Source organism: Sphaeramia orbicularis, chromosome 13 (assembly GCF_902148855.1).
Source record: "Sphaeramia orbicularis chromosome 13, fSphaOr1.1, whole genome shotgun sequence".
Taxonomy (NCBI): Eukaryota; Metazoa; Chordata; class Actinopteri; order Kurtiformes; family Apogonidae; genus Sphaeramia; species Sphaeramia orbicularis.
In genome coordinates, this window is record NC_043969.1 from 27383074 (window position 1) to 27410945 (window position 27872).

General features: G+C 39.3%; 1 protein-coding gene across 1 annotated transcript in view; it reads left to right on the forward strand.

Moving 5' to 3' along the window:
• The window catches only part of LOC115432219 (Down syndrome cell adhesion molecule-like protein 1 homolog), an 85495-nt gene extending 58495 nt beyond the window's left edge, over positions 1 to 27000 (forward strand). Inside the window, 23 exon segments of the mRNA XM_030153096.1 lie at positions 1541 to 1637; positions 1756 to 1884; positions 2253 to 2420; positions 2650 to 2720; positions 2879 to 3119; positions 5945 to 6091; positions 6185 to 6313; positions 6316 to 6339; positions 8239 to 8378; positions 11786 to 11939; positions 13246 to 13363; positions 15307 to 15470; positions 15657 to 15755; positions 18273 to 18461; positions 18765 to 18893; positions 19059 to 19217; positions 19337 to 19492; positions 19674 to 19704; positions 19842 to 19960; positions 20127 to 20279; positions 21269 to 21463; positions 21580 to 21888; positions 22184 to 27000. Coding sequence (XP_030008956.1) covers positions 1541 to 1637; positions 1756 to 1884; positions 2253 to 2420; positions 2650 to 2720; positions 2879 to 3119; positions 5945 to 6091; positions 6185 to 6313; positions 6316 to 6339; positions 8239 to 8378; positions 11786 to 11939; positions 13246 to 13363; positions 15307 to 15470; positions 15657 to 15755; positions 18273 to 18461; positions 18765 to 18893; positions 19059 to 19217; positions 19337 to 19492; positions 19674 to 19704; positions 19842 to 19960; positions 20127 to 20279; positions 21269 to 21463; positions 21580 to 21888; positions 22184 to 22776 — 3714 coding nt within the window. The 3' untranslated portion in view covers positions 22777 to 27000.
• The last annotated feature ends 872 nt before the right edge of the window (positions 27001 to 27872 follow it).

The following is a 27872-nucleotide window of genomic DNA, read 5'->3' on the forward strand; positions in this document are numbered from 1 at the left end:
TAGAAAGCTGAATGCCCAGCCTTCTGCTCTTATCCTCCTCCAACCCATTTTAAGGCCCGCTCAGGTGTCGTCAAGTTTCACTGCTGCTTTGACAGACAGGTGATGTCCGCACATTGTTTGTGAGTGACCTATTCAACATGCCTTGTATGATCGTTGGCAGAACTCATAATGGGTAGATGTAAATTCTCTGACGATTGGTTCATAAATGTCAAATATAAAGACTGGTTGGCTGGTTGGAATTTTTTTACCAAGATATCTGGAAATTAGGGTCTGGAAAAAGTATGGAATTTTGACATTTCAAATGCGTAAGAACCCTGGAAGTACTACTCAAGTGAGGCACAACATAGTTTTAATCAGCAGATATAATCCTACTGTATATATAGATATTGCATGGGTTCCATTGTAAAAAAAAAAAAAAAAATAGTTTGATAGTTAGTAGTTGAAAATAGTTTTTAAAGAAAGTGAGAAATTCTAATTAGTTGTGTACAAATATTTAGTGGTTCTGAGGTTTGCTCATGTTGTTTTGAAAACGTACTTTTGAGAGGCTGATGTGTCATGCTCCATCGAGCTGTACTAGTGTCTGCAAAATCCCAGATACATTCCATAGCACATGAACATTTTTCAGACATTAATGGAACACATTTTAGGCTTTTCACAACTGCAGACCTAATAGTTATAGCCTCATTTGATGAATATTTGAGTAAATTGTGTTATAGATGAGAAGTAACACAGGCGCAAAATAAGCTACATACATGATTGGTTGGTTTGTGAGTGTAAGCGCTCTGTGTGTGCATATCTCTACTAAAAATGCAATTTGAGTTTTTGTTTTTTTTTTCTCCAGTTTTCATTATGGATGCATCTGTGATAAAATGTGGACAAAAGCCTGAGTTACTAGGAGCTCTGGTGCAAAACAGGGGCAACAAGGCACTCAGGTGCAAAAACTTCATGGGTGTTTTCAGAAGCATATCAGCAGTGCCAAATCTTTTGTGAAATAGTCTTTTAAGTAATGCAGATTACAAGTGGAAATGTGTCCTAATTTACGGCGCTATTGTCTGGTGCATCCATTCTTTGTGGATTTGACCCCATGTACACATTCATGAATGACATTTTTAGATAAAATTAATTTCTTGGTGGTTTGATAGTGCCATAATCAAAACAAAACAATGTGTCTGCTTATGCATCCACATAGCATTTGTGAAATTAAAAGCAAAGCATAATTCATACTAAGAGTGTTCACTTTTACACATCACATAATAAGAGAGTTCACCCCCAAGAAGGTAAACTGACAAAAAGGCAACAAACAGCTGTAGTGTACTTTTGACACTTTCATCAGGTGGAAATAGCACAAAACAGTAAATTTTGCACCAGTTAATTTTAAATGACACCACCCATTGCACTTCTCCTTGCAATTCAGAACACAATGAGTCACCAAATTACCAAACAGACACAGAAGACATTCTCACTGGACCTCAGCAAAATGTCACTGCAAAAACTTGTCTTTTTCTGCCTCATACTTATTTCTCTATCCTTTTCTTTTCAGTTAAAGCCAGCAGAGCGTGAGGATTCAGTCTTTTTCTCCTGTCACGCCATCAACTCTTATGGAGAAGGACGAGGTCTAATTCAGCTTACAGTGCAAGGTAACTAGTCCAGTATTTCTTTCCATTTATAATTGTCTTCCTATTGATTTTTACATTTGTCGTTTAGCTCCACTCAGCCTCCCTTTCCTTCTTATGTCCCTGTTTTCTTTGTCCTCAGAACCCCCAGACCCTCCTGAGCTAGAGGTGCGAGAAGTGAAGGATCGTAGCATGAATCTTCGGTGGACACAGAGATTCGATGGAAACAGTGTCATTACCTCCTATGATATCGAGTATAAAAACAAGACAGGTACATTAAAAGAGCATGATTTTAATTTTAATGAAAACACAGATGGTAACATGAATCTTACAGCGGAGCTCGTAGCCACTTATTTCCTTTATTTTAAAGCTTTTTAGAATTGATTGAAAGTGACTAATGTCAAATTTGAATTATATTACATTTTTTTATAAATATACAAGTGTACATTTTATTCCCAGAAATAGGTTTAATTGTTTGAAGAGATATCATCTGAAAAGTAAGACAATAAAACTCAATAATGCAAAGTTCACTTTAAGGAACAAAGAAGACAGTAAATTGTGTATCTTACATGAAACAGTATCATCTGTTGAACTAACACTGTTCTTTTTCTTCATTTTCATCTCTTTTTCTTCTATCAGATTCCTGGGAGTTAAAACATGCCACTCGTAACATCTCTCCAACAAACAACCAGGCCAATATAGTAGACCTTCACCCCGCCTCTGTCTACAGCATACGCATGTACTCCTACAACGCAATAGGCAAGAGCGAGGCCAGTAAAGAGCTTACCATCAGCACAGAGGAAGCACGTAAGTAGCTTGATAAAAGGTTTATACGAATACAAATGTGAGACATGTTTGAGTTGAGTCACTTCTTAACCACCGTCCTTGAAAAACATTTTCACCGATGAAGTGTACTATAGTGAAAAGAAAAAACTTCTAAATGCTTATGTCTGGAAAGTTTTAAGTCATGATATGTAATGATGCGTAAACCCATGTGAGGTTAGTTTGACAGAGGTCAGTTATCTTCTGTTTTCAGAGCCAGATGGTCCTCCCATGGAAGTGATTCTTCAGCCAGTTACCTCTCAGAGTATCAGAGTCACCTGGAAGGTAAAGTCAAAACACCCAGACTTTTGTCCAGCTGTTTCCTCAAGATCAATTTGTAATTTAAGATGATCTTTCCTTGCACAATTACCTTTTACCTTTTACCATCCTGCTGGTATGTACAGATGTTTCAGATTTTAGTGTTCTCTCATGTTATCTCACAGGCTCCCAGGAAGGAGCTGCAGAACGGTGTGATCCGGGGTTACCAGATTGGTTACAGAGAGAATGGCCCTGGCAGTAATGGTCAGTACAGCATTGTGGAGATGAAAGCCACTGGAGATAATGAAGTTTGCACTTTGGACAACCTGAAGAAATTTGCCCAGTATGGCGTAGTTGTCCAGGCCTTCAACAGAGCCGGCACCGGTCCATCAAGCTCAGAGATCAATGCTACAACCCTGGAAGACGGTGAGGAGAAAATCAGCAGCATAAAAGCATGAAAATTGATTTAGGCAAATGTGAACAGGTTCTAGTTTAGTGACAAGCTTTAGTACAAAAAAGTGGCTAAGAGAACGGTCAGTTATAAACAGTATAAGTGGAAAAATAACCCTCGATCCTGATCTACCCCCCCACCCCCCACCATTGTCTGACTTGGCTTTGATTCACAGTCACTGCATTTTTTTCTGATACCATTGTTGCTGTCTGAGTGAAAGCATGCCACGCTTTGTAACCTAAAATTACATGTATTTTTTTTCTCTCACTAAGAATGAGTGTTGACTGTTGGAATCCAAATGCTTTTTACAAATAGCAAGGACACACATATTGTCATTGACACCACACACAGTTGAGCAGCACTGCAGAGAGCATCAAGTCATCCTTGTGCAGTGAGACTTAGACAGATACTGCTATGTATTCTGATGGCTAGGGGGCAGATAGGATAAATGTAAGTGAGTATATGGATAGATAAATAAATGAATGAACTACGAAAGCAGTGAAGGAAAACACTTTTTCTGAGGCTGTACAAAAAGTGATGACTTCAACTGAGGAAAAATGTCACAGAAATACCTAATACATGGCTTATATTTCTCCATTTTTATGTTTTCTCTTAAAAATGTAGTGGGTTTTGTGCCTTTTTCATTTTTCACTCTTTGGTATTCAACTGTAGCCCAATTACAATTATGTACCTTTCATGCGAACCGGCGATTTTTCAAGAATTTTCCCAATCTGTACAACATACCATCCACATTGCCTGACTTTTGTCCTCATACAAACAAATGCACACAACACATGCATACACACACATGTCACATACAGTACATACTTGTCCACCCAGTGAACAGTTGGCTGAGCCCCATTGGTCCAGAGCAGACAGAGCCCTCCAGTTCTTCCCTGTGGCTGTCACCGTGGCGACAGTGATATTGATGGCCATTATGATAATAGTGATAACAACAAGCATACTAAAAATAATTATAATTAGCTTGTCTCTGTGTCTGTCTCTCTTTCTCCCTCTGCTAGCTTCCTGCTGTAATTATCCACAGCTGAGTGCATTGTCTCTCTGCTCCCTCTTTTCATCTTTTTCTGCCCTTCCCTTGCTCCCCTTGCTTTTAACTCTCTTCCTCCCTGCCTCCCTTCTTCCTCTGCCCCTCACCCCATCTCCTCCTTCCTCTCGTCCCAGTCCAAAACTAGCTTTCATTATGCTCCTTTTTCTCCAGACTCATGCGCTTATTTATCTAAGACTTGTATGGATCAACATTAACACTGTTTTATTTTGTACTTCTTTTGCACCCCTTACATTTAACCCATTTCCTTCATGTGTTCATTCCTCCTTTCATAATTCCTGTTGTTTACAGTTTGTAGTCACTCGAAAGCTCACCTTTTCTCCTGTAAAGCCCTACACTATAATGCGCATGTACTCCTTCAAACATTACAGCCCTTGCCTTTGAGGTGTGACTGAAAATTGAGGAACTAGGCTATGTTTTATTTAATTACTTCGACTAAGAGCCCAAAGGTTTATTCATGCAAAACCCTGTTGCGTTTTTAATCCTCCTTTCTCCATCACTCCCTTCCTCCGTCCTCCACCCCACCTCCTCTGTCTTCACCAGCTGCAGAGAAATTCCCTGGTGGACTTGGCCCAATCTCTCTCTTTCATTGCTCGCTCTTTCAATCAACCCTCTTCCTCTCTTCCTGCCTCTCCATCTCTCACAAGTTGACTTCTGTTCACCCTCAACAGTGTGTGTTATTCAAAGCTTGAAAGACTAATGGTCAGCAGTAGCCAACAGAAGAGACACCTGTGCTGGGTGGGGACAGAGGGAGGCTTGTAAGGAGGCTAAGAGACGTGTAGTTTTGAGATAGTCCTATATACATCAGGCTGGACACACGTTGTGGGCCTTTTGTCAAAAGCCTGTTTAGTCACTTCATGTTTGATATGGAAATCGCATTCAGGGTTCCAAAGAAGGTTTATTTATTTATGTATTTAATCAACTGGTCAAGAAAGTCCTGTTTTTTAAAACACAAAACCCCAGCTGATTGACTTGTAAAGAAATGACATTTAAACGTTAAACGTTATTAACCTTGTGCATCTCACTGGCTCGACAGTTTTGTGCAAACCTACCTACAGAACTGTGCTCTTTTTATCGTTTTTCATTGACCTTTTGTTTTTATTGTCCTGTTTTTCCAAGGTTCCCATGAAAAAGAGAGTAACTACTCTCAGTGGGTTCCCCGTATAAATAAAGTTTGAGTGAATACAATATTGTAGGGTGTTCATCCTTAAACACAAGTATGTATATGAGCACATGTCAACAGAAACAGAAGTCTGGGAGTGGCACTTATGTTTGAGCAAAATGGTCTTATATAAGTACATGATAAGATGGTCATTTAGTTACATTTTCAACATGACATCTGTGTGAACCAGCTACTGGCATACTGGCTGCAGCATGTGACGCAGCAAGGAAGTTAAATATTCATGAATTGATCATTAGGCAATTGAAAGAAAGACACAGGGAGTAAATTAAAGTTTGACCATAAATCTTTCTAAGCACATACTTGCATTTATTTTGGTCATCAATAAATAAGGCTAAATAGGGGGGGGGCATTTTTAAAATAACTTGATAATGTTGGACTGTAGTGAAAAATGGATCTGTGTTTCAGTTATATACTCACTATCAAATTAGCGTTTGATTTTTAGATGGAAAAACACTTCCTATATTGAGTTAATGTATGAAATGCATATAGTAAGATAACCAGACACAAGTGGTGTATATAGCTTACATGACCCTTTCCTTCTCTGTCTCCAGTGCCCAGTCAGCCTCCTCAAAACGTGCGAGCCATTTCAGTAACATCAGATGAGGCAGTAATCACATGGGCCGAGCCTCCCAGAATGACACTGCATGGTGTACTGAAGGGATACCGTGTCGTGTTCTGGGCTGTCTTCCCAGATGGAGGTGTGTTAAGTTATTCTGTCATCTCTATACCAGTTAAAATTGTGAGCAGCTTGGTGCTTGGTATGAACCACTTTCTGTCCTTTTGTCTCTCAGAGTGGGGTGAAATGCAAAACATTACCACCACCAAGGAACAAGTGGAGCTCAGAGGCCTGGAAAAGTTCACCAACTACAGCATCCAGGTGCTGGCCTACACTCAGGCTGGGGATGGAGTCCGGAGCAATGTTCTTATATACAAACCCGCGAAGACTGTGAGTTCACATCAGTGTTCATCTTTCTGCATGGTCTAAATGTAGTGCATATGACATTTGATATGACCACATCTTTTGGGTTCTTTTAAACAATTTTGTTCATGTTTAGGCTGCACTGTGGGAGGCACGGGGCCAGGGGGTTGAGGGGGTCTTTGTACGGCTGAGGTTGCTGATTAAAACCTCTTTGTGCTCTGATGTGCCATTACCAGTGCTAATGAGAATTAAGAAGCCAAAAAGAGAGAGTGTGTGGTGTGTGTGTGTGTGTGTGTGTGTGTGTGTGTGTGTGTGTGTGGTTAAGAAGCCTAATGGTGTGGGTCTGTGCATGTAAATGTACAAGGCGTTAAGGTTAAGTGTGTGCTTGTATGTGCACATGTCTGTGCGTTGGTGTGCGTCAGTGTGTGCATGTGTGTGTACATACACTATTGTTTGTGTGCAAGTCTAGCTCAGCACCCAGCACAAGAAGAGGGATTAATTCTTTGTGGCTTAGAGAGAATTAATTTTGTGCTTACACTGGCGGGCTGTGGATTACATCCGTATCCGCCTCTCTTCTCCCTCCCTGGGGCCAGGCAGAGGAGGAGGCAAGCGTCTGGAGATGGAGAAAATAAGAGGAAGCGGGAGTGAAGGAGAGGGGGGAGCAGATATTCTAAGTGTCATTTCAGAAAAAGCCTTTATTCTCTCCACCTTGCTATATCTCCATTTCCTGAGCTGGCCTCTGTGATCTTCACATGTATTGTGTTAGTGTGAGTGTGTGCTTAGCTGAGTGTTTCTTTTTCCCTAATGCAGGTTGACACTGTGTCTAGGGGCAACCTCTTCACATATGTTCAATGTTCTCTATCTCACCCTTCCCTTTGCCCCCTGTCTGCAACATATGGAAAAGTGTTTGTAGTGAAATTGTGCAAGTAACCAGTTCTCCACCTGACTTTCCCTGCCGCTGTCTTGTAGAAAAACAAGGGAAAAAACAGTGACCAGGCCATCAATGAAGATTTATTTGTTCTTTTTATGCTTTTTCAGGGGCACAAACACTCTTAACAATACTAAAGTAAGAAGTAAACTCAAATGTTAAACTCCGGATGATGTCATAGTTGTAAACTTCCCCATAAGAATATAGACCTTCAAATAACCCACACATCCTTCATATTAACTCCAGTATACAATGTTAACATGCTAGTATGTACCATATAAGCTTTTCCTTATTCCTCTGTATTTCAGTTTTCATGGGCTATATTAAGTTAATCCTAGTCTGATGTCATTAATTTACTTCAGCTATTTAGAAAAAAGGATTTTTATGTAAATATCATAAAGGTCATACCATACAAGTGATAAGTAACTCTATTGCAAAATGGCACTTAGGAAAACAGTTCCTGTGCATATGCAACCCTAGACAGGTAAACAGCATAACACAAAAATATACTAGTGCCATAGGAAACTTGTTTATTTTTACCTAAATCGATTAATGATGAAAATGCAGCCCTCTTATCCATAGGATATTTTGGATATTCCACTATGAACTCATGGGCTTAACTACTTCTGTAACAAAGATCGAAACAAGCCCAAGTCTGTTCGCTTAAATAACTAAATAACTGAAGAACTTCAATTGATTACTTAATCTCACCTGGGATGCCTGATGACAAAAATTATAGCCACAAAGTGTTAAATCATGCTACTCTCCCATCATATATTTTTGGACCTTTTTAGTTTGACACTATTCTTTAAAAGTACTGTAATTGAGTCTGCTGTACAGGGGAATTGGGTTGGATTAGATATTTTGGCCAGAAGCAAAATGTTTACCAACCAGCAGAGCATGTACAATAAATCTGAGCCCAAAATCTCTCCATACATGGGAATCTAACATGTTTCTCTACCCTCTATTTCTCTCTTTTCCCCTCTTTTATGATTCAGACCCTGGACCCCCAGCTGGTATCAAAGCTGTGCCCTCATCTGCCAGTAGTGTTGTAGTGTCCTGGTTACCCCCTCACAAGCCAAATGGAATCATCCGCAAGTACACCATCTACTGCTCGAGCCCCGGGTCAGGCCAACCGGTGAGAAACAAGAGGGGTGCGAAGAGTTATTGGGAAAGTCAAAGAGGGAAGTGGGAAGAAGAGCATCCAAATATGGCTAGTAAAAAAAATGGGGGAGATAACCTCTTTTATATGCAGAAGACATTGTTGTACATTTTATATGAGGTTCAGAGAAAAACAAATGGAAATGCTCATGATGTTCTACATTGGTGTGTTTGTGGAAGTGTGTACGTCTGTGTGTGTGTGTGTGTGTGGTCTAGTGCTGCAGTCTCAGCAAGACGTGTGTGTAAAATGAGCCCTCCTCATACCGCAGTGTGCGTGCGTGCAAGCTCACCCTCCAGCCTCATTTGCATATCTGCGTCTCATCACGTTGCCAGGACAACCTCATCTGTTCATCAACGAGGGCAGAAAACAAGCCGACAGCAAATACACACTCGGGCTTACAAACACACACCCACACCCACACACACAGACTCGTACGCATATACACACTCATAAATGTATGACACTGTGCATACAGGGTTGAATGCATTTATCCAACTCATGTTTTTGTGACAGTGTGGATTCAAAGGCAGGATATGTGGACTGCTTGCATACTTGCATACACACTCACAAATGCACCATTTGAATGTTCCTCTAAAAATATCCATACATGTACTCTTCTCCTTACTCTCCATCATTGACACTTTATCTATCAGCCGATCTACCTATGTATCTATCCCTCCCTCTTTTTCAGCCTGTCTTTCTCTCTCTCTGAAGCCCCCATGCAGAGTTCGGGATGATTACTATGTAAATGAGTGTGACTGGAGAGAAGGAAGGAGGGATGGGGGGGGGTCACACACACCGCGCGGGGAGTACTTTTGTTCCTCTTTTCATTATCTCGCTCTATCGTTCCCCGGATCACCGCTATCTCCACGCAGGAGGAATATTTTAATATCCGTTACAGCAACACACACTCTGTCACTCCTCCCTCCCCTCCCAACATCTACTCACCCACCCACCCACCCATTCATCCATCCATCTCTCAGTCCATACCTCTGCCTGCAGTGGAGAGTGTAGAGACAAATGTACGGACAGAAAACAGAAAAAAGAAGAAGACATTAACATACGTGAGAATCGGGGAGAGAAGTGCAGACAGTGGATGCCAAACAGAGGGGGGTACTGGTGTATAGATGGAAGCGAAGAAAGGAGTGGGCCCACAGATGACAGGGGAATGTGGGGAGAGAGAGAGGAAAATGAAGAGAGGGATGAAGAGTGATGGCAGGAGGAGAAGGGAAGGATGGTGCAGTAGAGACTGAAGAGGAAAATAGAGAGAGGATGGAGACATGAGGAATGGATGATAAACAGGGAACACAGGGAAGTAATAAAAAGCCCGGTGGATTCCTCTATGACGGCCTGCTCATAAATGTGAAAAACAACATGAATACTGGAATCTATTTGCCCAGAATGAACTCTTCTGCACACACCAGCCCAGCAGGAGGACAGAGCTCAGTAACATTACGGTGTCTTCGCAGGTTTTACTGGTCTGTCACATTTACTCACTCTTCAACCATTTGACACTTGTATTGCAGTCTTCATTTCATGTGTGCATGAGTGTCTGTCAGTCAAACCAGTAGGCGTAGTGAAAGATGTGATTTAAAGGGCAACAGAGAATGTTAGGTGCCACCTTATTTTGTGTGTGTTATAGCTGTGATTTCTTCCCCTTTTCCCTCATATTTCTATTCTTAGTTCAGTCCAGCAGCAAAGTATCACCGAGAGCTGCTGAAGAGGGAATGTGTGTATTGGGATACCTGAGGAGTAGAATAGAATAGAGTAGGAGTTGAAGGAATAGGTATAATTGTTGGGTAGGTGAATAGTGACTGGCAGGCAGTAAAAAAAAAAAAAAAAAAAAAAAAAAAAGAGAGGTTCTGTGTCTGAGTGTGTGTATTGTTCAAGGGACAGTGATGCTTATATGTCTAGACAGCAGACACATGGTTGGGTTAAACACACTGCAATTACACATCCACCTCCAGGTCATGCACTGTATGACACTGCATGTGTGTCTGCACAAATGAGAGTGTGTGTATTGTTTGTTTTCAGTTGGTATACATGTGCATGTGGGTATTTGCATGCATTTCTATTTGCTTATGTGCTTCTCCTCTCCTCTTCTCTGTCATGCTGATGCCTGCAGTAGATAAGGCCTCATTAGTGCATGACTGTTCATGATATCTCTGACTGACTCATTTGTCTCTCACCCATTGTCTTCCTCTGTCTCATATCTCTGTTCGCCCTCCCAGAGGAAAACAGAGGAGGAGAGGGAGAAGGCTTTATTCCCCTCAGTACAACCCTCTTGACCGCCCCCCCCAATACAGTTACTTCCTTCCACACAGCTTTGCTTTATCGTGGAATGCTTCAGAGCTGCGGTACCTTCACCCAGCCCTCAGCTTTTTTTTTACACTGATTCAAGGGGACTTGGTTCATATTAGGAGGATGTTCACTCAGTCATTCACATTATGTCTGCCTCAGCAAATTGACCAGAGATGTTAAAAATATGGTTCTCTGAATATACACTGTTGCCAGGATAAAACTTAAATAACATTTAAGACTTAAAATGGATGATTGCAAAATGAGTGAGTGTGCTCCTGTGGTGGAGGAAGTCGTGGGTAAAGGATGAAGTTCACACTGTCACAATATTCTACCACAAGTAATAGTTCCGCATTCAAAATCTAGTGTGTATTCTCAGTAAAATGTACTAAAAGTATGAACAGTAAACATTACTTTTGTCAGTGTTCTGGTATTCTACAGTACACACCATTTTACAGCTGTACCCATAAGTATGTTGTCTTTTATTGCTGGAGATGTTGACGATTGAGCTCATTCAGACCAAGATCATTATGTTTATGGTGTCACGATCCTGAAAACTTGACCTTATGTGTTCTGAGAAGCATTGTGTATTTTATTTAGCTTTATCAGGAGTGGCTTGATCCCTTAGTATCACATCCAAAATCAACATATTTGAAGATACAGTCACAGAAAAAAATTATTAGACCACCCTTGTTTTCTTCAATTTCTTGTTCATTTTAATGCCTGGTACAACCACAGGTACATTTGTTTGGACAAAAATAATGATAAGAACAAAAATAGCTCATAAGGGTTTCAATAGCTACGGCATTGTACTGACAAGAACAGTGCTTTTAGGCATTCTATGTTTTCTTTTCTGTCCGTTTTGGTCACATGATATGCACAGGAGTTAGTACTTGATTGCATAACCATTGTTTTTGATGACTTTTGATGGTCTAATAATTTTTTCCACCGTTGTATGTGGTTTTCACTGGACATGAAGGCTATGAAAAGCCGTCATCAGAAAAGTAACCAAAACTGTCAGACAGACATAGGTTAGTAAAAAGTACAAAGTAACAGCCATCCTCATTCTTTTTGCCTTCCTGCAGCTGCCCAGTGAGTATGAAGCCAATCCCGAGCTGCTGTTCTACCGCATCACCCACCTTAACCACCGGCAGCAGTATTTAATCTGGGCTGCAGCCGTCACGACTGCAGGTCGGGGTAACTTCAGTGAGAAGGTCACAGTGGAGCCAGCTGCTAAAGGTGAGTACATGAACAGGAATTAAGGTTTTGTTTTGAGAGATGCAGGAAGGGTAGATGTTTAAAACGTATTTAGTTATGTGCAGCTAAAAACTGAAAAGAAAACTTGAATGAATTTGCTTTTTCTTAAAACTTCCTTCTTTTCTTCCTGATCCTTGTGGTTCCGTTATTTTTCTTATCAAAACACACTTCCAGATCTTCAAGGTTCTTAAAACCAATGCCAAAATAAAAATTTCAAAAGTACATGTTTCTCAACTGTGTTATCATTCTGCTTTCGTACTCCATCGCTTGCCCTGTATTTCGGTACTTTTCCACTTTAACTTGTTCTTCTGTTTCTGTGTTGGCTGCCTGTTTTGACTTCAAGCAACAAAGCAAAATGTTGTATTGATTTTGGAGTTCAGAGGGTACCAGATAAACTGCCCTGAACCAGTGAAATGATAGGAGGGCAAACATAAGGGAGGACAGCAGGTGGAAGGAGAGAAGAGGAGAGGAAAAAATGACTTCACAGGAGCAGACCTGACTAATACACAAGACAATAGAGAGGCAGAGCGTTTAAGAAAATGAAGAGGGCAGTTAAATCAATAGCTGTTGGATTAAAGGACAGGAGGAATAAGGGAGTTGAATAGAGTGCACTTTCTACTATGTTATCCTTTTCTTTGTCTGTTCGTTTCTTTGACTGCTGGGTGTGTGTATGTGTGTGTTCATAAGGGTGGGTGCATCAGCTGATCAACAGCTGTAAAAGGCAGTGTCCTCAAGGCTTGCCCACTCAATACTTCATTCAACCTTAACATAAGTGCACTAGAGCACTAGCATTAAGATGCCAAGCTTTAGAAAAAAAGAGTCAGAGAAAGTGGGTGGGGGATAGAGTGAGAATAAGAGGGTTATGTGCCTGAATGGATGGATATTTTTTATATCCTCTCTGCTCATTCTTTGTACTGTCTCCTTATTCTAATCTTTGCTGGACATTGTCACATTTCACACACATTTCTGTTCCACTAACTATGAATCACAGGAAATAAATTGCACTTTTCTCAATCAACTAAATCCTATTTACCAACAGAATTCCAAATGGAAAATAAATCAGTGTATGCATTGCAAATCAACCATCACATTGCTGTATTGATTCAAAACCCAGTGAAACCTCGGCAGCTTATTGGATTTGAAAACTGTTTATTTGACAATGGCAAGATTAAATGATTGGCAGTCTTTAATGAACCCTCGTCCTTTTTGTATTAATGACCATAGTTTAATCATTTTTCCCTCTTCCTTATAGTGTCTTTCTTACATTCTTCTTTGCTTTTTCCATCAGCTCCAGCTAAGATCCTTTCATTTGGAGGTACAGTGACCACTCCTTGGATGAAAGAGGTGCGACTGCCCTGTAGCTCAGTAGGAGAACCTACACCTACCATAAAATGGACCAAAGACAGGTGAGAACTTTAAGGAGAATTTAAAGGAGTGATATTTTACTTTTTTTAAATGGAATAATGCATTTTAAAACATTTCCCTGTGGTCTACATAAACTGTAAATGCTCTGCTTTGGTCTGAATTCTTCATTAATTCAACTCCCCAGGTCCATCTTCAACCCTATTTCTGAGTAATGACACCAGAAAGGTCGTTTTGAGCGCTGGCCCTTTAAATGCAAATGAGCCACTTCATGCCCCACCCCCTCCAGGTTGTTGACTGCGCTTTCTGTCCCGTTCAACCACTTGTGTTCGTTAATACAACCGACAACTGAACGTTTTAGGTAATAGGCTTGAAGTTGGACATATTTTCAGTTTTTACTACAACCGCTGCTGCTGACAAACAATTATGGCGTACTCTGAGAAATGTTTGTTGGAAGTCTTGACCTTATAAGTGCAAAAGTCATGATGTAACTAGTTGTAAAACGTAACAAATTAAGAAGGAATTGAAACAGGTTGTAGAAATCCACTCAATTTTTGCCGTAATGAATATAAAGATAGCTTGGAGGCACCTGGAGGGTTCAAATTCAAACTTTTTGAACTATTAGGGTCCAAATACACAAATAAATGTACCAAAGACTAATAAAAGTGGATTTTGCAAAATATGACCCCTTTAAGGTGTTTTTTTTTTCAGTTATCTGACCATATCGTGTGATTAGCAATAACATTTAAATTTGAGCACATGTCGTTTGTATCACGCACTGACAAAAACTCTATATAGTCATAACACTTTAGTAATGGTGTCCCTATAGGCAATAAAGGACTTTTATCAGAGTACCGTGGACTAGTTTCTGGCTGTTGTATTTTTGCACTACTTACTCTCTGAATGTTGACTATTGATTTTTTTGTGAGTCTTCTTGCTGTTTTGTCTGTCATTGAATTTGTGGCAGTTCCCAAATTCATGTTTCTCTATTTCTACCTTTCTTAACTGATTTATCACCAATTTTTTTAAAATAATATTATCCTCTGCATTTTGCATTTTTTTGGTGTAAAATCATGTATATTCCTATATTTAATTCACAGGTCGTGTAGATGTTCATAAAAACTCAGAGTAAATTCAATGTTAATTCTATGAAAACAGAGAAGAATGAGCAAAAAGTGTCTTTTTCACCACAATCTCTCATAAACTGAACATCAACCCAGTGTGTCCATCCACTGTCATTGATCCAACTCCATGGGTTTTACTGGTGAATCAATGTTGTAGAAGATGACGGTTGTTTCCATGATAACTACAGAGACTCTGAACTTCCACATATGTCACATCTGATGACCATGAAAAGATGAATAACTGTATTTTACACCAATTAATTACATGGATTGATAGGATTAGTGGATCGACAGGTATTAAACAGTTTGGACCTGTGGATGGTTGGTGTCACTGGTGACTGTTTGGGTTTTCATGGGTTACAGTTCTAGAGTTAAAAATGTTATTGGTTTTAATTTACAGAGTTAGATGTTGGATTTAATGAAGCTGGAACCAGCAGAAACCAGAATAAAAAAAATCTTCGACTGAAAGCATCAACTCTCCTTTTGATGCTCTCTCCTTTATGTCCTAAGTATTGATTAAATAAAAATACGAACATGTCACAATATCACTACTAGGGAACCTGTTGTGTTGCTTTGTTGGGGTGCGCCACTGAATCTTTGTTGTAGAGGCATGTCTGAGAAAGTATTGATAATGATTGGTCGTTACATCAACACCTGATAACAATACACTGAACTTTTGCCAAATGATGCAAAAAATACTTCCTACTGAAGATTTAATGTCATGTAAGGAAAGAACACAAATATATTCCAGAATATTAGCTTTAACTTATTGTAAAATTCACCAGTCTCCTATCAAGTAACACTGGTTCAATATTAGTGCTGTTTCAACTAAATAAAGTGTTTCCATGATTCTGTCTCTCCAGTGAGGACACAGCCATCCCCGTATCTCTAGATGGACAGCGTCTCATTCTAGCTAATGGAACTCTGGTTCTCCGCTCGGTCAAAGCCGAAGATTCTGGTTACTACACCTGCACAGCCACTAATACGCTCGGCTTTGACACAATCATAGTCAACCTCATGGTACAAGGTAGGAGGACACTAATAAAGTTCAGCCTGTGTCATTTAACCTACTCTGCAACTGCTTCTTATTGAACTTTTACAGCTTTTACTGAAAATTTGGTACAATGGATGTTATCTAGACTTGCAGAATTATTCTGCAAATCTTTCTGACATAAACGCAACACTGAGTTTTCATCTCATGTCTTCCCTTTAGTCCCTCCAGACCAGCCCCGACTGACTGTGTCCACCACTTCCACCTCCTCTATCACACTGACCTGGATACCAGGAGACAACGGAGGGAGCTCTATCAGAGGTATGTATCCCTGCACCCCCCCAGCTGTCCTTCTGTCTGCCTCTTTGTCCAAATCATGCCTTCTTAATCTGCAATATGTGTCTGCTTACTTGAAGGTTTAAAGGTTACACAATGTGATGTCTCCCCTGATGATGTATCGTCTTTGCAGATGTCAACATCTCACTGCTCTCTATTCTGTTTTCCTTTCGACCTCTGATCTCAGTTTACTCCCTGTCCGTCTCTTCTTTCACTGTTACTGTGCACACTGATCTCAGGTTTATCAATAGGCCTCCTGGTTTTGTGTTCCCCATTAATGAGGTGTCTGTTTGATTATCTGATTGACGGTGATGTCTTTGTGTAGATAGGCGTGATGTTCATACCTTAATGGACTTGCACGTAAAATTGATCCTTTTTTTTTTTTTTTTTATTGTACCTGTAAGAGAGAAAGTGTGTGCTCCATTGTGGTTGAGACAATATTGTGGACATCTTATACATTTGGAATCTCCAAATCCATGGCTCATGTCAGATCATGATTTTGAGTCATAATAGTTTTTTATTGAGAATTTGGGTCAATAGTTTGTTCATACTAAGCACACACAAAAAAATCTACATTTCTGGCCCTTATGAAGTCAGCTATAATTTGGAGTATGAAGAAAAATGTCAACACTGTGAAGAGAAATTCACTACTTAAAAGTTAGTAAATAAACTTTATTGAGGACCGTCTGTTTCAAGATCTAGTTTAACCCCTGGATTCTCAGTATCACAAAGGCGGTTCACTTTTTTCTGGGGTAAACCTTAAATATAACCTGCAAACTTAGCCTGTTTAAGAATATGTTATGTTTGAGAGAGCAGATTAAGAGTTAAACTGCCTCCTGACCACTACTGACCATTCAATTCTCTGAGAGGATAAAGGAAAAAGGGATGAAAACCTGATGAGTCTTTGAAGAAGAAAAGTGGAACAGTCACAGACTCTTTGTGTAGCAATCTATAATCTCATAACAAAGACTGATTAAATTACCAAAGCCTTGGACTACATAAGATTTGACAGTAAACCTATTTACTGTTTTGAGTTCTGATTTTGTACTTGCTCCCAAGCACTAGGTTGAGCAGAAAGAAAAAGTAAATAATGGTTTTACAGCCTGTGACACCATATAAAAACACATTGTTTAACAGAATGCACAGTTGTAACTATATGTCTTGGCAATCTGACATTGATAATTTATTGTTAGATTTTTTTATCTGGATTGGGTTACTTTTAGCCTTTGAAATATTTTTGCATTTCTCATATCTGTGTCAATTATAGTTTGTAATACTTGTAAGACATATTCATCTCTAGTTGTTTGGTTTGTCAAAATGGGTTAAAGAATGAGATCCTGGATAGAAATAATTGGATCAAACTATTCATGTGAGACAATTGGAAGAGAATAAATTACGTGTAAACCATAATATTTACAAAATATACAGCTTTCCTAATTAAACCGAGTTACTGTAAAAATATTTTTTTGTCATAATTTATGAGGTTAATATACTGTCACATCTAGTTTGAGTTGTGTTTTGGGTATGTGCCATGGTAAGCAGCTTTTACTGAAGGGCTACTACTCAGTGTTTGGATGCATCATCCAGTGTGTCAGTTCCATGAAGCCTATCTGTGTATCTTGTACTTTATGTATACCAGAGCACCGGCTTGTCTGTGAAGCCATCTGTACAGTGTCAGCAGTAGGCACTGCTTTCCCATCAAGCATCTATTTTGCATTAGTACTGCAGTGGCATCTGCAGCCTATTTCTTTTTCAAATAAAACACATTGCCTTATTTTAAAATAAATAAATAAATAATCAGCTAGTTTTTGTGGCTGGCTTTGTAGTGTGTGTAAAGTGAAAAATAAAATACTTTATAAGCTGGTAATGTACTTTTCTAATATGTTCTGATGTGTTTTGTTATTGGCTGTTCTGTACTCTTCTTTCCTAGGTTTTGTCATCTGTTTTCTGTCATAGACAGAGGGTGAATGTACCATATAAACAAACACTGCAGGATCTGTATGTTAACCCGTCTAATGTTTTGGACTTTATCACACCATCTGTTAGAGAGAGGGAAAAAGGAAATGGTACAAACAAGAGAGGGAAATTAATATATAAATCATTACTTACAGACAGACAGGCAAAAGGACTGACAGACAGAGACAAAGGATTAAATGGAAAATGTCTGAGAACAGGAGGGAGTTGGCTCTCCAAGGCAGCTGATACAGTCACCATATTGCAAAACCTCATTTGCATAGATGCTCAGTCAGCACCATCCCAGTCTTGGGGTTTGTAGGTAACTAATGGTGGCGTAGACTGAGTGCAGCTAGACCATCCTCTAATTGGGGCCTAGATAGGCAAGAGAAGCACAGTATAGTACTGCCATCTTCTGGACAACAGAGGTACTGACAAGTGATAGTGAAAGAATAATGATAGTGATTTTAATGGAGTAAAAGAGTCAGAATACTTTGGTAAAATAACAGAATACATATTTAATTTCCTGTGTCCTCTTTGCGTTTGCAGGATTTGTGTTGCAGTACTCCGTAGATAACACAGAGGAATGGAAAGATGTGTTCATCAGTTCTACAGAACGCTCTTTTAAACTAGACAACTTGCGCTGTGGTACCTGGTATAAAGTCAAGCTGGCAGCAAAAAACAGTGTGGGAGCAGGACGCATCAGTGAGATCATCGAGGCAAAGACCCATGGGAGAGGTAACACTCCAATTAGGGCAGAGAGAAAAAAGCTATATTTTTTAAGTCTATATCTCTGTAACGTCAGTAACCGGAGAGAAAAGATGAGTAGCAACAACGTAACAGATATATCTGTGCATTTTTTTATTAAGTGTAATGAAGAAGTTTTTAACATATTTAATATCATTATGAATCATCTTAACAGCCCCATGTCTTATTGCAATACTGTGCACTGTGTTGTATTAGACGGAATGGCTGCTTATGTTCCATTAAAAAGTCAGAATACATTATATTTTTCACATGATGACATATCTTCCTTTACAGAACCTCAGTTCAACAAAGATCAGCCTGTTTTCACCCACATTAACTCAAGTCATGCCCGCCTTAACCTCCAGGGTTGGGCCAGCGGGGGCTGTCCAATCAGTGCCGTCACATTAGAATTTCGGCCAAAAGGTGAATTTTTCAGTTTTGACTTGGTCTTAGAAGAGAATGGAATAAGAAAAACATATGTTAAATAAGAATATGAGACAGGAAAATTCTGGATGTTGTTCTCAGAAGTGCGGCTGCTTTGATGGAAAGTAATAAACAAACTAGACCCAGCATTATTATCTCTTGCAGGTACATGGACGTGGCAGAGTGTGCGAACCAATGCCACTACAGATGTGTTCCTGGCAGAGTTGCGTGAGGCCACCTGGTACGAACTGAAGATGAAAGCATGTAACAGCGCTGGCTGTGGCAATCAGAGCTCACAGTTTGCAACTCTGGATTATGATGGAAGTGAGTGACTCTCTTTGTTAGAAATTCTATTTACTGTGTTTAAAGGAAAGTTCAACAGTGACACTCAAATGGTAATTTCCAAATGATTAAGGTGCATTCTGATCTTCTCTTTTGTACAGGTACAATCCCACCAATCAAGTCTCCCCTGGAAAAAAATGATGATGTCAAAAAGCTGTTTTCTATTGGCTGTCCAGTGATCCTGGTCACTCTGGGTGTTGCACTCCTCTTCATTATTCGAAAGAAACGCAAAGAGAAGAGGCTAAAGAGACTACGAGGTAAGAAAAGAAGTCAGAAGCACTGAAGTAGAAGCATTGAATATAGAAATCAATCAAAGCTGTTGGTCAAAGCAGTCAGAAATACATTTCAGAGAAATTCTTAAATTAAGTCTACAAATAGGCAGTGTATCAATATATATTTTCTGTAAAAAAATATATATATAATTTTGTTGTTTTGTAGATGCCAAAAGTCTGGCAGAGATGCTGATCAGGTGAGTCTTTTTATTATTATTTCCATTTCACAAAATAATATCAGTTGAACTTAAAATTTATTCTACAAACCTACGTTTAGCATTTTCTCAACACCATGAATGTCTATCTGTGTGTGCATCTAATTTCCCTGGAGTAGTAAAAACAACCGCAGCTTTGACACCCCAGTGAAGGGACCTCCTCAGGGCCCACGATTACACATTGACATCCCCAGGGTGCAGCTGCTGATCGAGGACAAAGAAGGCATCAAGCAAATCGGTGAGAGGAAGAGAGAGACAGAGAGAGAGAGACAGAGAGAGTTACTGTGTTTGTGTCCATGTGATCCATGTTTATTCACAAGAGTTTTAAAACATTAGGCTTAAACTCCTCAATTTTTTGACTTGCAGTTTCTGCTTTTATTAAATGTACATTCTATCTGCGATAGGTGAGGACAAAGCCACTATCCCAGTGACAGATACAGAGTTCAACCAGACTGGAAACCCTCAGAGTTTCTGCACAGGTGTGTCTGTGCATCATCCTGCACTAATCCAGAATACTGGTCCCTTGATTGACATGTCAGACATCAGACCAGGAACTAGTAAGTGAACTCTGTTCATTGTCTATTGTACAAATAAAATATTTGATCATCTGACTTGATTAGTTGAGTATTTTCATCCACTCCTAAAGCAGAGTTGTTAACAGCAAAAGGATTGTTTTAAATAAGTGTATTAAATTGTCATGGGTCAAAGAATGAATTGCTGCCTTGAACTGTGCTGCAAAGTGTGCTGCATTTCTTCTGTCAGTCCTCACTGTTCAAAATCCCAGTCCACAAAAGATTTTGTGCTAACATAACAGTGCAAATCACTGTTTCTGGGTTTTTCCATTTTCCCAGTACACAAATGAATCCATAATAAAAACTAAATAAACTAAATAACTAAATAAAACTAACTAAATAAAAAAAACATTAAATGACTTCAGTTAGCAGAGATGCACACACACAATTTCATGCCAACTTTCATGTATTTTGATACGTTTGCTCTCAATATCACGTAACATTAAGTCAATATCATCCAAGCCTCATAAACGTGAAAATTATAGAGAAGAAGAGGATGGTGTTTGTGTACTTGACACCAGCTGCCTGCCGATGTTAACTGTATCAATCTAACTGCATGAGACAGTTTGTGCTGGCCTTTTGTGAATGAAATGGTTCTGCAACAAAGCTTATTTTCGTAGAAAGGGGCCGATTGTAGACCAAATGTATCAATAATCCCTAATTTACTTCCATGCAAATGAAACAGGTGCCCCATGATTCTGTTTTCTTGGTAGCACAGTTTGTGGTGAATTTCACCCTTTGTGTTTCCTTTGTGAATGATTGTTTTTTCTATCTTGTTTGCACTGGTTTTAGGAGCTTAATAGCTGCACAGTTCTTTTGTGGATGTAGAACTTGTTTCAATGACACTAAGCCTTTTGTGTAATCTGTTGAGATTCACTGGATCATTGTGTGAAAGGGATCCTGTTTTTTCTGAAATGTTTGTTCATGTACATAATGTGCACATCATAGCTATTTCTTTATCAATTTACCACCAGACCCAGTGTCAAGAAAGAGTGTTAAGTCAGCTCACAGCATTAGGAATCGTTACTCCAGTCAATGGACTCTGACCAAGTGCCAGGCATCAACGCCAGCCCGCACTCTCACCTCAGACTGGCGCACAGTTGGCTCACAGCATGGCATCACTGTCACAGAGAGTGACAGCTACAGTGCCAGCCTCTCGCAGGACACAGGTTGGCACACATGTGAAATGACACTTACAGCCATTAACATGGACATATAAATAAGGGTATTTTTGTTCAGCAGGAGAAATGTACTAAGCATTTTTTCTTTCTCTTCTCTTCAATAGATAAAGGTCGCAACAGCATGGTGTCAACTGAAAGCGCCTCCTCCACCTACGAAGAGTTGGCAAGAGCGTATGAGCATGCCAAGCTGGAGGAACACCTGCAGCATGCCAAATTTGAGATTACAGAATGCTTCATCTCTGACAGCTCATCTGACCAGATGACCACAGGTACCAATGACAATGCAGATAGCATGACGTCCATGAGTACACCGTCAGAGCCTGGTATTTGCCGTTTCACTGCCTCGCCCCCAAAACCCCAAGACTACGATCGTGGCAAGAATGTAGCCGTGCCCATTCCACACCGTGCCAAGAGTGAGTAGCAGCTAACAAACAAGACTTGTTGACTTTATTTGTCATTTGGCATGAACTTTAAAAGATGTTTTATACAGCTCTGGAAAAATAAATTAATAGACCATTGGTTTCATCATTCATACTTATGTGTTTGAGTAAAATGATAACCTCACTGAAGTTTTCAGAAAGGTTTAAGTCTGGGCATTTGGTCTCTGAATTGTTTCCAGAGGTGGTTAAAACAAGTCATGTGTGACAAAATATTATGACTATGACAAGTTACTTTTGACATTAATATAACACATTTCCTTCCCTCCAGGTGACTACTGCAACCTACCCCTGTACATGAAGTCAGATCCCTTCTTCAGAAAGCAGTCAGAGCATCATGACCCATGTCCAGTGGTTCCACCACGTGAAGCCTCAATCCGTGGCCTGGCCCAGAGGGCATACCACACCCAGGGCCGTCATGTGACAATGGACTCTACAAAGCAGCAGGCTCTAACCATGGGCCACTCTGGTCTGTCCAACCTCTCGTCCTCTGGGGTTTCCTCTGGAGGAGCAACGGGAGGTGGCGGTGGAGGTAGTGGAAGTGGAGGAGCATCTGCTAGCTCCAGTAGCTCCACACTTCCCCAGAGGACTCTCACCATGCCTGGTTCCTCTGCCTCAGTGGCCCAGAGTGCAGCAGCAGCCGCTGCTGCTACCGCTGCTGCTGCGGGGGCATCATCATCCTCTGGTGGAGGTGGTGCAGCAGGGGCCACAGGTGGGACCCCTGGAGGTGCTTCCTCATCCTCCTCCAAGATGGGAGGATCCAGAGACTCTCTGTTGGAGAGCAGCTCCTCGGGCTTAGGCAGACTACAGAAACAGAGAGATGGAGCGTCAGGGGCCTACTCCAAGTCCTACACACTAGTGTAGCCTGGCATCACTGCGGCCTGTCACTGTAACTCTTAATAGATTGCTGGTCAAGCCAGCGCTTGCCTGGAGCCTCTATGGAAAAGTGGGGTGAGGAACATACACATGCACAGCTGACCCGTCCGTGCCTGAGCTGTGCCAGACTGTAGGGAGCTGGTTGGGTTCCCATCGACACTACTGTAAGAAGGGGTCAGAATTGGGTCTCCACAGCACAGGGGTTTGCCTTTCTTTCTGCCTGATTGCTTTCTACTAAGTCGTCTTTCTCTATCTCTTATTTCTCCACCCTGGGAATCACTTGCCAAAACGTAAATGATTTATCTATTTACTTCATCTTTTCATCTTCTGGTAAAGACACAGTACTTATGCACAAAATGCTTTCCACATGCACTGTCTTGTTTTCTGCTATCAAGACAGTAGTAGAATAAACCAGGTTGTTTGAGTTGACATGTGTTTAAGGATTTTAGGTTTTTAAATAAGTTACTTTTCTGGTTTCTGATGGAAGAGGAGCTCATATCACAGCATTGTGCCATTGCAGGATGCTTTTACTGTATGCATTAACCACCAACGTTGGTGTTACACTGGCTCTTCGAGGTTATTCAATCATGGATTCATACAGTAGAGGCAGTGAAAGGACTGCTGTCTCAATATCAGTTTTGAGACGAGGGGAATTTTCTTATACATGCAATGAATGATGGTATAATGGTCTTAATTGATGCTTTTATAAATAGACTCAAAGCAGAGGAGTAAAAAAAATGTTAAGCATCATCAAGTGAAAGATGAATCCAAACCTTTTTTCATCAGTTTTCTGTTTATTTTCTGATGATGGAAATATAATCTCATGTGCACTAAGAAAAGGTTAGAATGGATCCAAGTAACAGAAACCTTCACAAGCCTGCGTGTGTGTGCGTGTGGGTGTATATGTGTAAATATATATATGTATACATGTGGCAGGCACACACCAACAGTGGACCTTTTTAAAATCAATCTGTATGCTGACCTCTTGGGCAGACGTCTGTGTCAAAACTGACTCCCTCCCCTCCCCTGAATCTTCATTTTGTACCTGTGAAAGGGGATACAGGGACCATGATGATGCTAGCGATTTTTTTTTGTTTTGTTTTTTTTAAGTGTGACTGACAGTGCTGACCAGGAAATGAGAAACACTGAAAAGGAAGTGGGTTCAAAAGAGAGCAAATACACATGATAAGAAAGAGGTTTCTTTCTTTTTCTCTCTTTCCCGCCCTCAGAACATAAACAAGGAGACCCTTGTATGTTTCATCATGGTGCCACATTGCCATTATTCATCATTTAAACCATTTTACCTGTACCCACTATCCTTTACTATTCATCCCCACCTTTTACTATTACCCACCCATCATATCCATACAGTGTCACTGTGACCTACAGCTAGCGTACTGGCTAGTTAAAAAGAAAACAGACTGAGAGATTAGGTCTAATATGCACAGACAGACAGAAATAGTATTTGATGCTCAATAAAAAGTTGCAAACATACAGTAAATTTATAGAGATGTATACAAGAAATCATATTTGTATAAAGTGATTTATGAACAGACAATGACTTTGATACTTGGAGACGTCAAGTGTAGAAATTGCAGTTGTTTAGGGAATAGGGAGGGGGTTACATAGGCGAGAGAAACCTTTTTCTTCAGAAAGAACTCGTCCCCAAAGCTAAAATATGTGTTTTCCAGTCCCCCCACCTCACCAAAATTGATTTAAGCTTTATGCATGGTACTGTATCTGTTAACATTATATTTATTTTTCCCCCCATTTCTTCTCCCAAAGCTTAATCCCATAACAAAGATCGTTCCAAAAAATAGAGTTGCTCCAAATGTTTTGCAATGGTAAAACGTAACATCAGGGCTCTCGCAATAGAAAAAATAAAAAGATATGATATATGTTTGTTTTCAAAAGTATGTACATATATATTTCTATTCAAATATATAGCAAATATATGAATATTGAAAAAAGCAGAGAAATATAAAAGCCGTTCTAATTGAAAATATATATAAAAGATCACAAGACAATCGCTTAGAGTAAAAAAACTGCAAGAAGGAAGGAAGGATGAAAAAGAAGAGGGAAGCTCATGATTTAAACGGGTAACACAACCATGGACGGTAGAGAAAGAAAATGGTGTGAAATAAAGTGAAGTGGTGAAACTGAGTTTTGAGGAATGGTACAATGATTCCTTGTGATTTTGTAAATGTTTCAGCTGCAGAGCCTGTGCAGCAGGAAGCAGCTGAACGGACAAGCACAGTGAAGTCAAATTATAGTGTGAGATTGTGTTGCTGGTTAACTGTGGTCTATGGCTCAGTACAGAAAGTGTGGTGTTGAAAAAGAAAACATAAAACAAGGACAGCCTATACAGTAAGTGAGCCTATTGTAATATGTTGTATTGTACCTTCCAAAGGTGTGTTCACAAGCTCAATGCCATTACCTGACTATAGATAATGAAGACAAACTTCTCTGTCATAGCAACTCCTCCCCAGACTCCGGGACTGCAGGTCAAAATACATACCACATAGTAAAACCTTTAGCTGCCCATTACTGCATTCACGCTACATTTTTATTTTTAATTAAACAGGAATTAGAGTACAAGAAGGGAGAAATTAATTTTTGCTTTACATTTTTTATGATTACGATGCCTTTCATGTTTCAAATTATGCAAATACTTATTTTCAGAAAAAAACAAAACACAAAGTTGGGAATGGGGCAGGTCTGTTTTAGCAACTAAAACAGAGGCTTCCTAACTCCAGTTGTATGGATATTGGATGGAGCGATGAAATAATCTCCTGCCCAATCAGCTTTCCCTAGCACTTGTTCTTGTGAAGTTGCTTTTACTGTGAAACACAGATTTCATGTCAGTTTGCTTAAAGTAAATGTCTGTTTTTAATGAAAAACTCCACCCTAAGACATTTTTACATATATATTTTTTTTTACTTCCTTTTTTTTTTTTTTTTTTTTTAATCTCTATTCACATGTAAATTTAGTTTGACACTACCTTTGCTCAAGTCATTCACTATTAATCAATATGACGCTTATTTTAGTCAGTTTTAATATGCTTTATCCAAATGTCAAGATACTGGCACTTTTCAGTCTAAAATACACAGGGACATAAATTAATTAGCCTGTACATTATTTAATACTAATTTTGACTCATTACTCTCACAGTTCTGATTACAGTACTGCTGTAATGTTGATACATGTTGGTGAGTCTCATTACTAATTGTACAATAAAGCAGATTATGTCACTGTTAAATAATGTACGATATTAAAATGTACAAAAATAGATGGTAAGTGAAATCTTAAGATGCCAGAATTTCTGCCCATATTAAAGTGCAAGATTTACTAAAATATCAGCAGTTACAGAACAGTGGTGATTTAGGTGGATTTTTTCTTAAAACACAAAGACATTCCTTCAAACTGACAAAATCTGTATCTGTAAGGCCAACATCACATGTGCTACATCCCTAACCTTTTCCACACCTGCTCAACCAATCAGACCCCCCCCCCCCCCCCACTTTACCCCTTGCCCACATTTACTACATAATTTCTACTCCATAGAAGACTTGTGTACATAGGAAAGTGTTTTGTATAAAATGAGTACTATTTTCGACATCTTCACTAGAAACCAGGGCACAATGTAAACTTTGAACTGAAGTTATTGTTATGAACCAGAAGAGGACTTAATGAAAAACTATAGAAATATACAGACACTGCTTTATCTTGATTTATCGACCAGTTGAAACATGTCGTCAGAGTGGACCATGCATACTTAACAATAACTCTTCTTTTACAGGACAGTTAATTACGTTTTATTCCTGTTTTGTTTTATTTTTTATTCTATTTTTTCTTTTTTTTTTTTTTTTGTTTATTTTTTTTGTTACTTTGTCACAGATTGCTTACTTTTTTTTTAGTTTGCTTTTTTATTATCCCACTTTTTTGGAGGAGGACAGCAGCATTGCATGTTCTGAAATTTTTGCTGGTTATTAAAGTAAAAGGGAAATGGTGATTTGAACTATATAAACGGGGATTAATTAAAACATTTTAAAAATGCAGAGGTTGTTCCTTAAACTTTTATGGGGAAATGTTGCTTCAAATTTGCAATTGCTTGTGTTTAACTCTACATTTTCTTTTCTATGAAAACAAACAAAAACAGAAAAAGAGTACTCAACACCTTGTGCAATAAAGATATCTTTTTATGAACTGTGATAATATTGCGCATTCTTTCACAAACATGAAGCTGTGCGTGTGTGTGTGTGTGTGTGTGTGTGTGTGTGTGTGTGTGTGTGTGTGTGTGTGTGATGATTCTGTGTTTTCCAGTTTTAAATCAGAATATAATTCAGGTTAATCTGATTTGTACAGGTTTTTAAATGGTGTCATTTTGGTACTCCTCCAATTTTATTCATTTAACTGCTAATCTGCTTTGTTTAAACTCAGTCTAGTTTTCACACAGTCAACAAAATCAAATATCCCTAAACTTTTCTCATTTATATTCTACCTTATTCTCGAAAACACTTATTTTTAACCTAACTAAACTTTACATTCTACCACATTTTTTCTGTTAAAAACACATTGGAAAAAGAATGAGGCCACATTTTGTGCAATTCTGCAGTAATCCCATTGAAGCATATATAAATACATATATAAAATCATAGACTGAAGCTAATTACAATTTCAAATGAAAAACTATCCATGTGTACTGTATTTAATCTTGTTATTGAGACAAAAAGACACAGCTTTAGAATTATTTTAGACCAGAGGTTACAGTTCTACATGTACCATAATAAGGTCACAGTTGTTTACTGTCTTGTAAATCGTGATGTGTGATGTAAAACAGTTTTCTGGTGACAATAGGAATCCTGTGGATCCTACAACAATTTGTGAACTATTGTTCTGGCATTTTCAAATACAGCCTGTTGATTGTTTTGTGTTTAAGGTTCCAAACTTTGCCTGCCACAGGTGCCAGAGATCCAAGAAACTATGACTGATGACATGGTAAGTGGGAGGAACACAGTGCTGGTAGACATTTCACTTTTGGGAATGTGAATATGGTCTCACACGGTATCCGTGAGTGTGTGAAT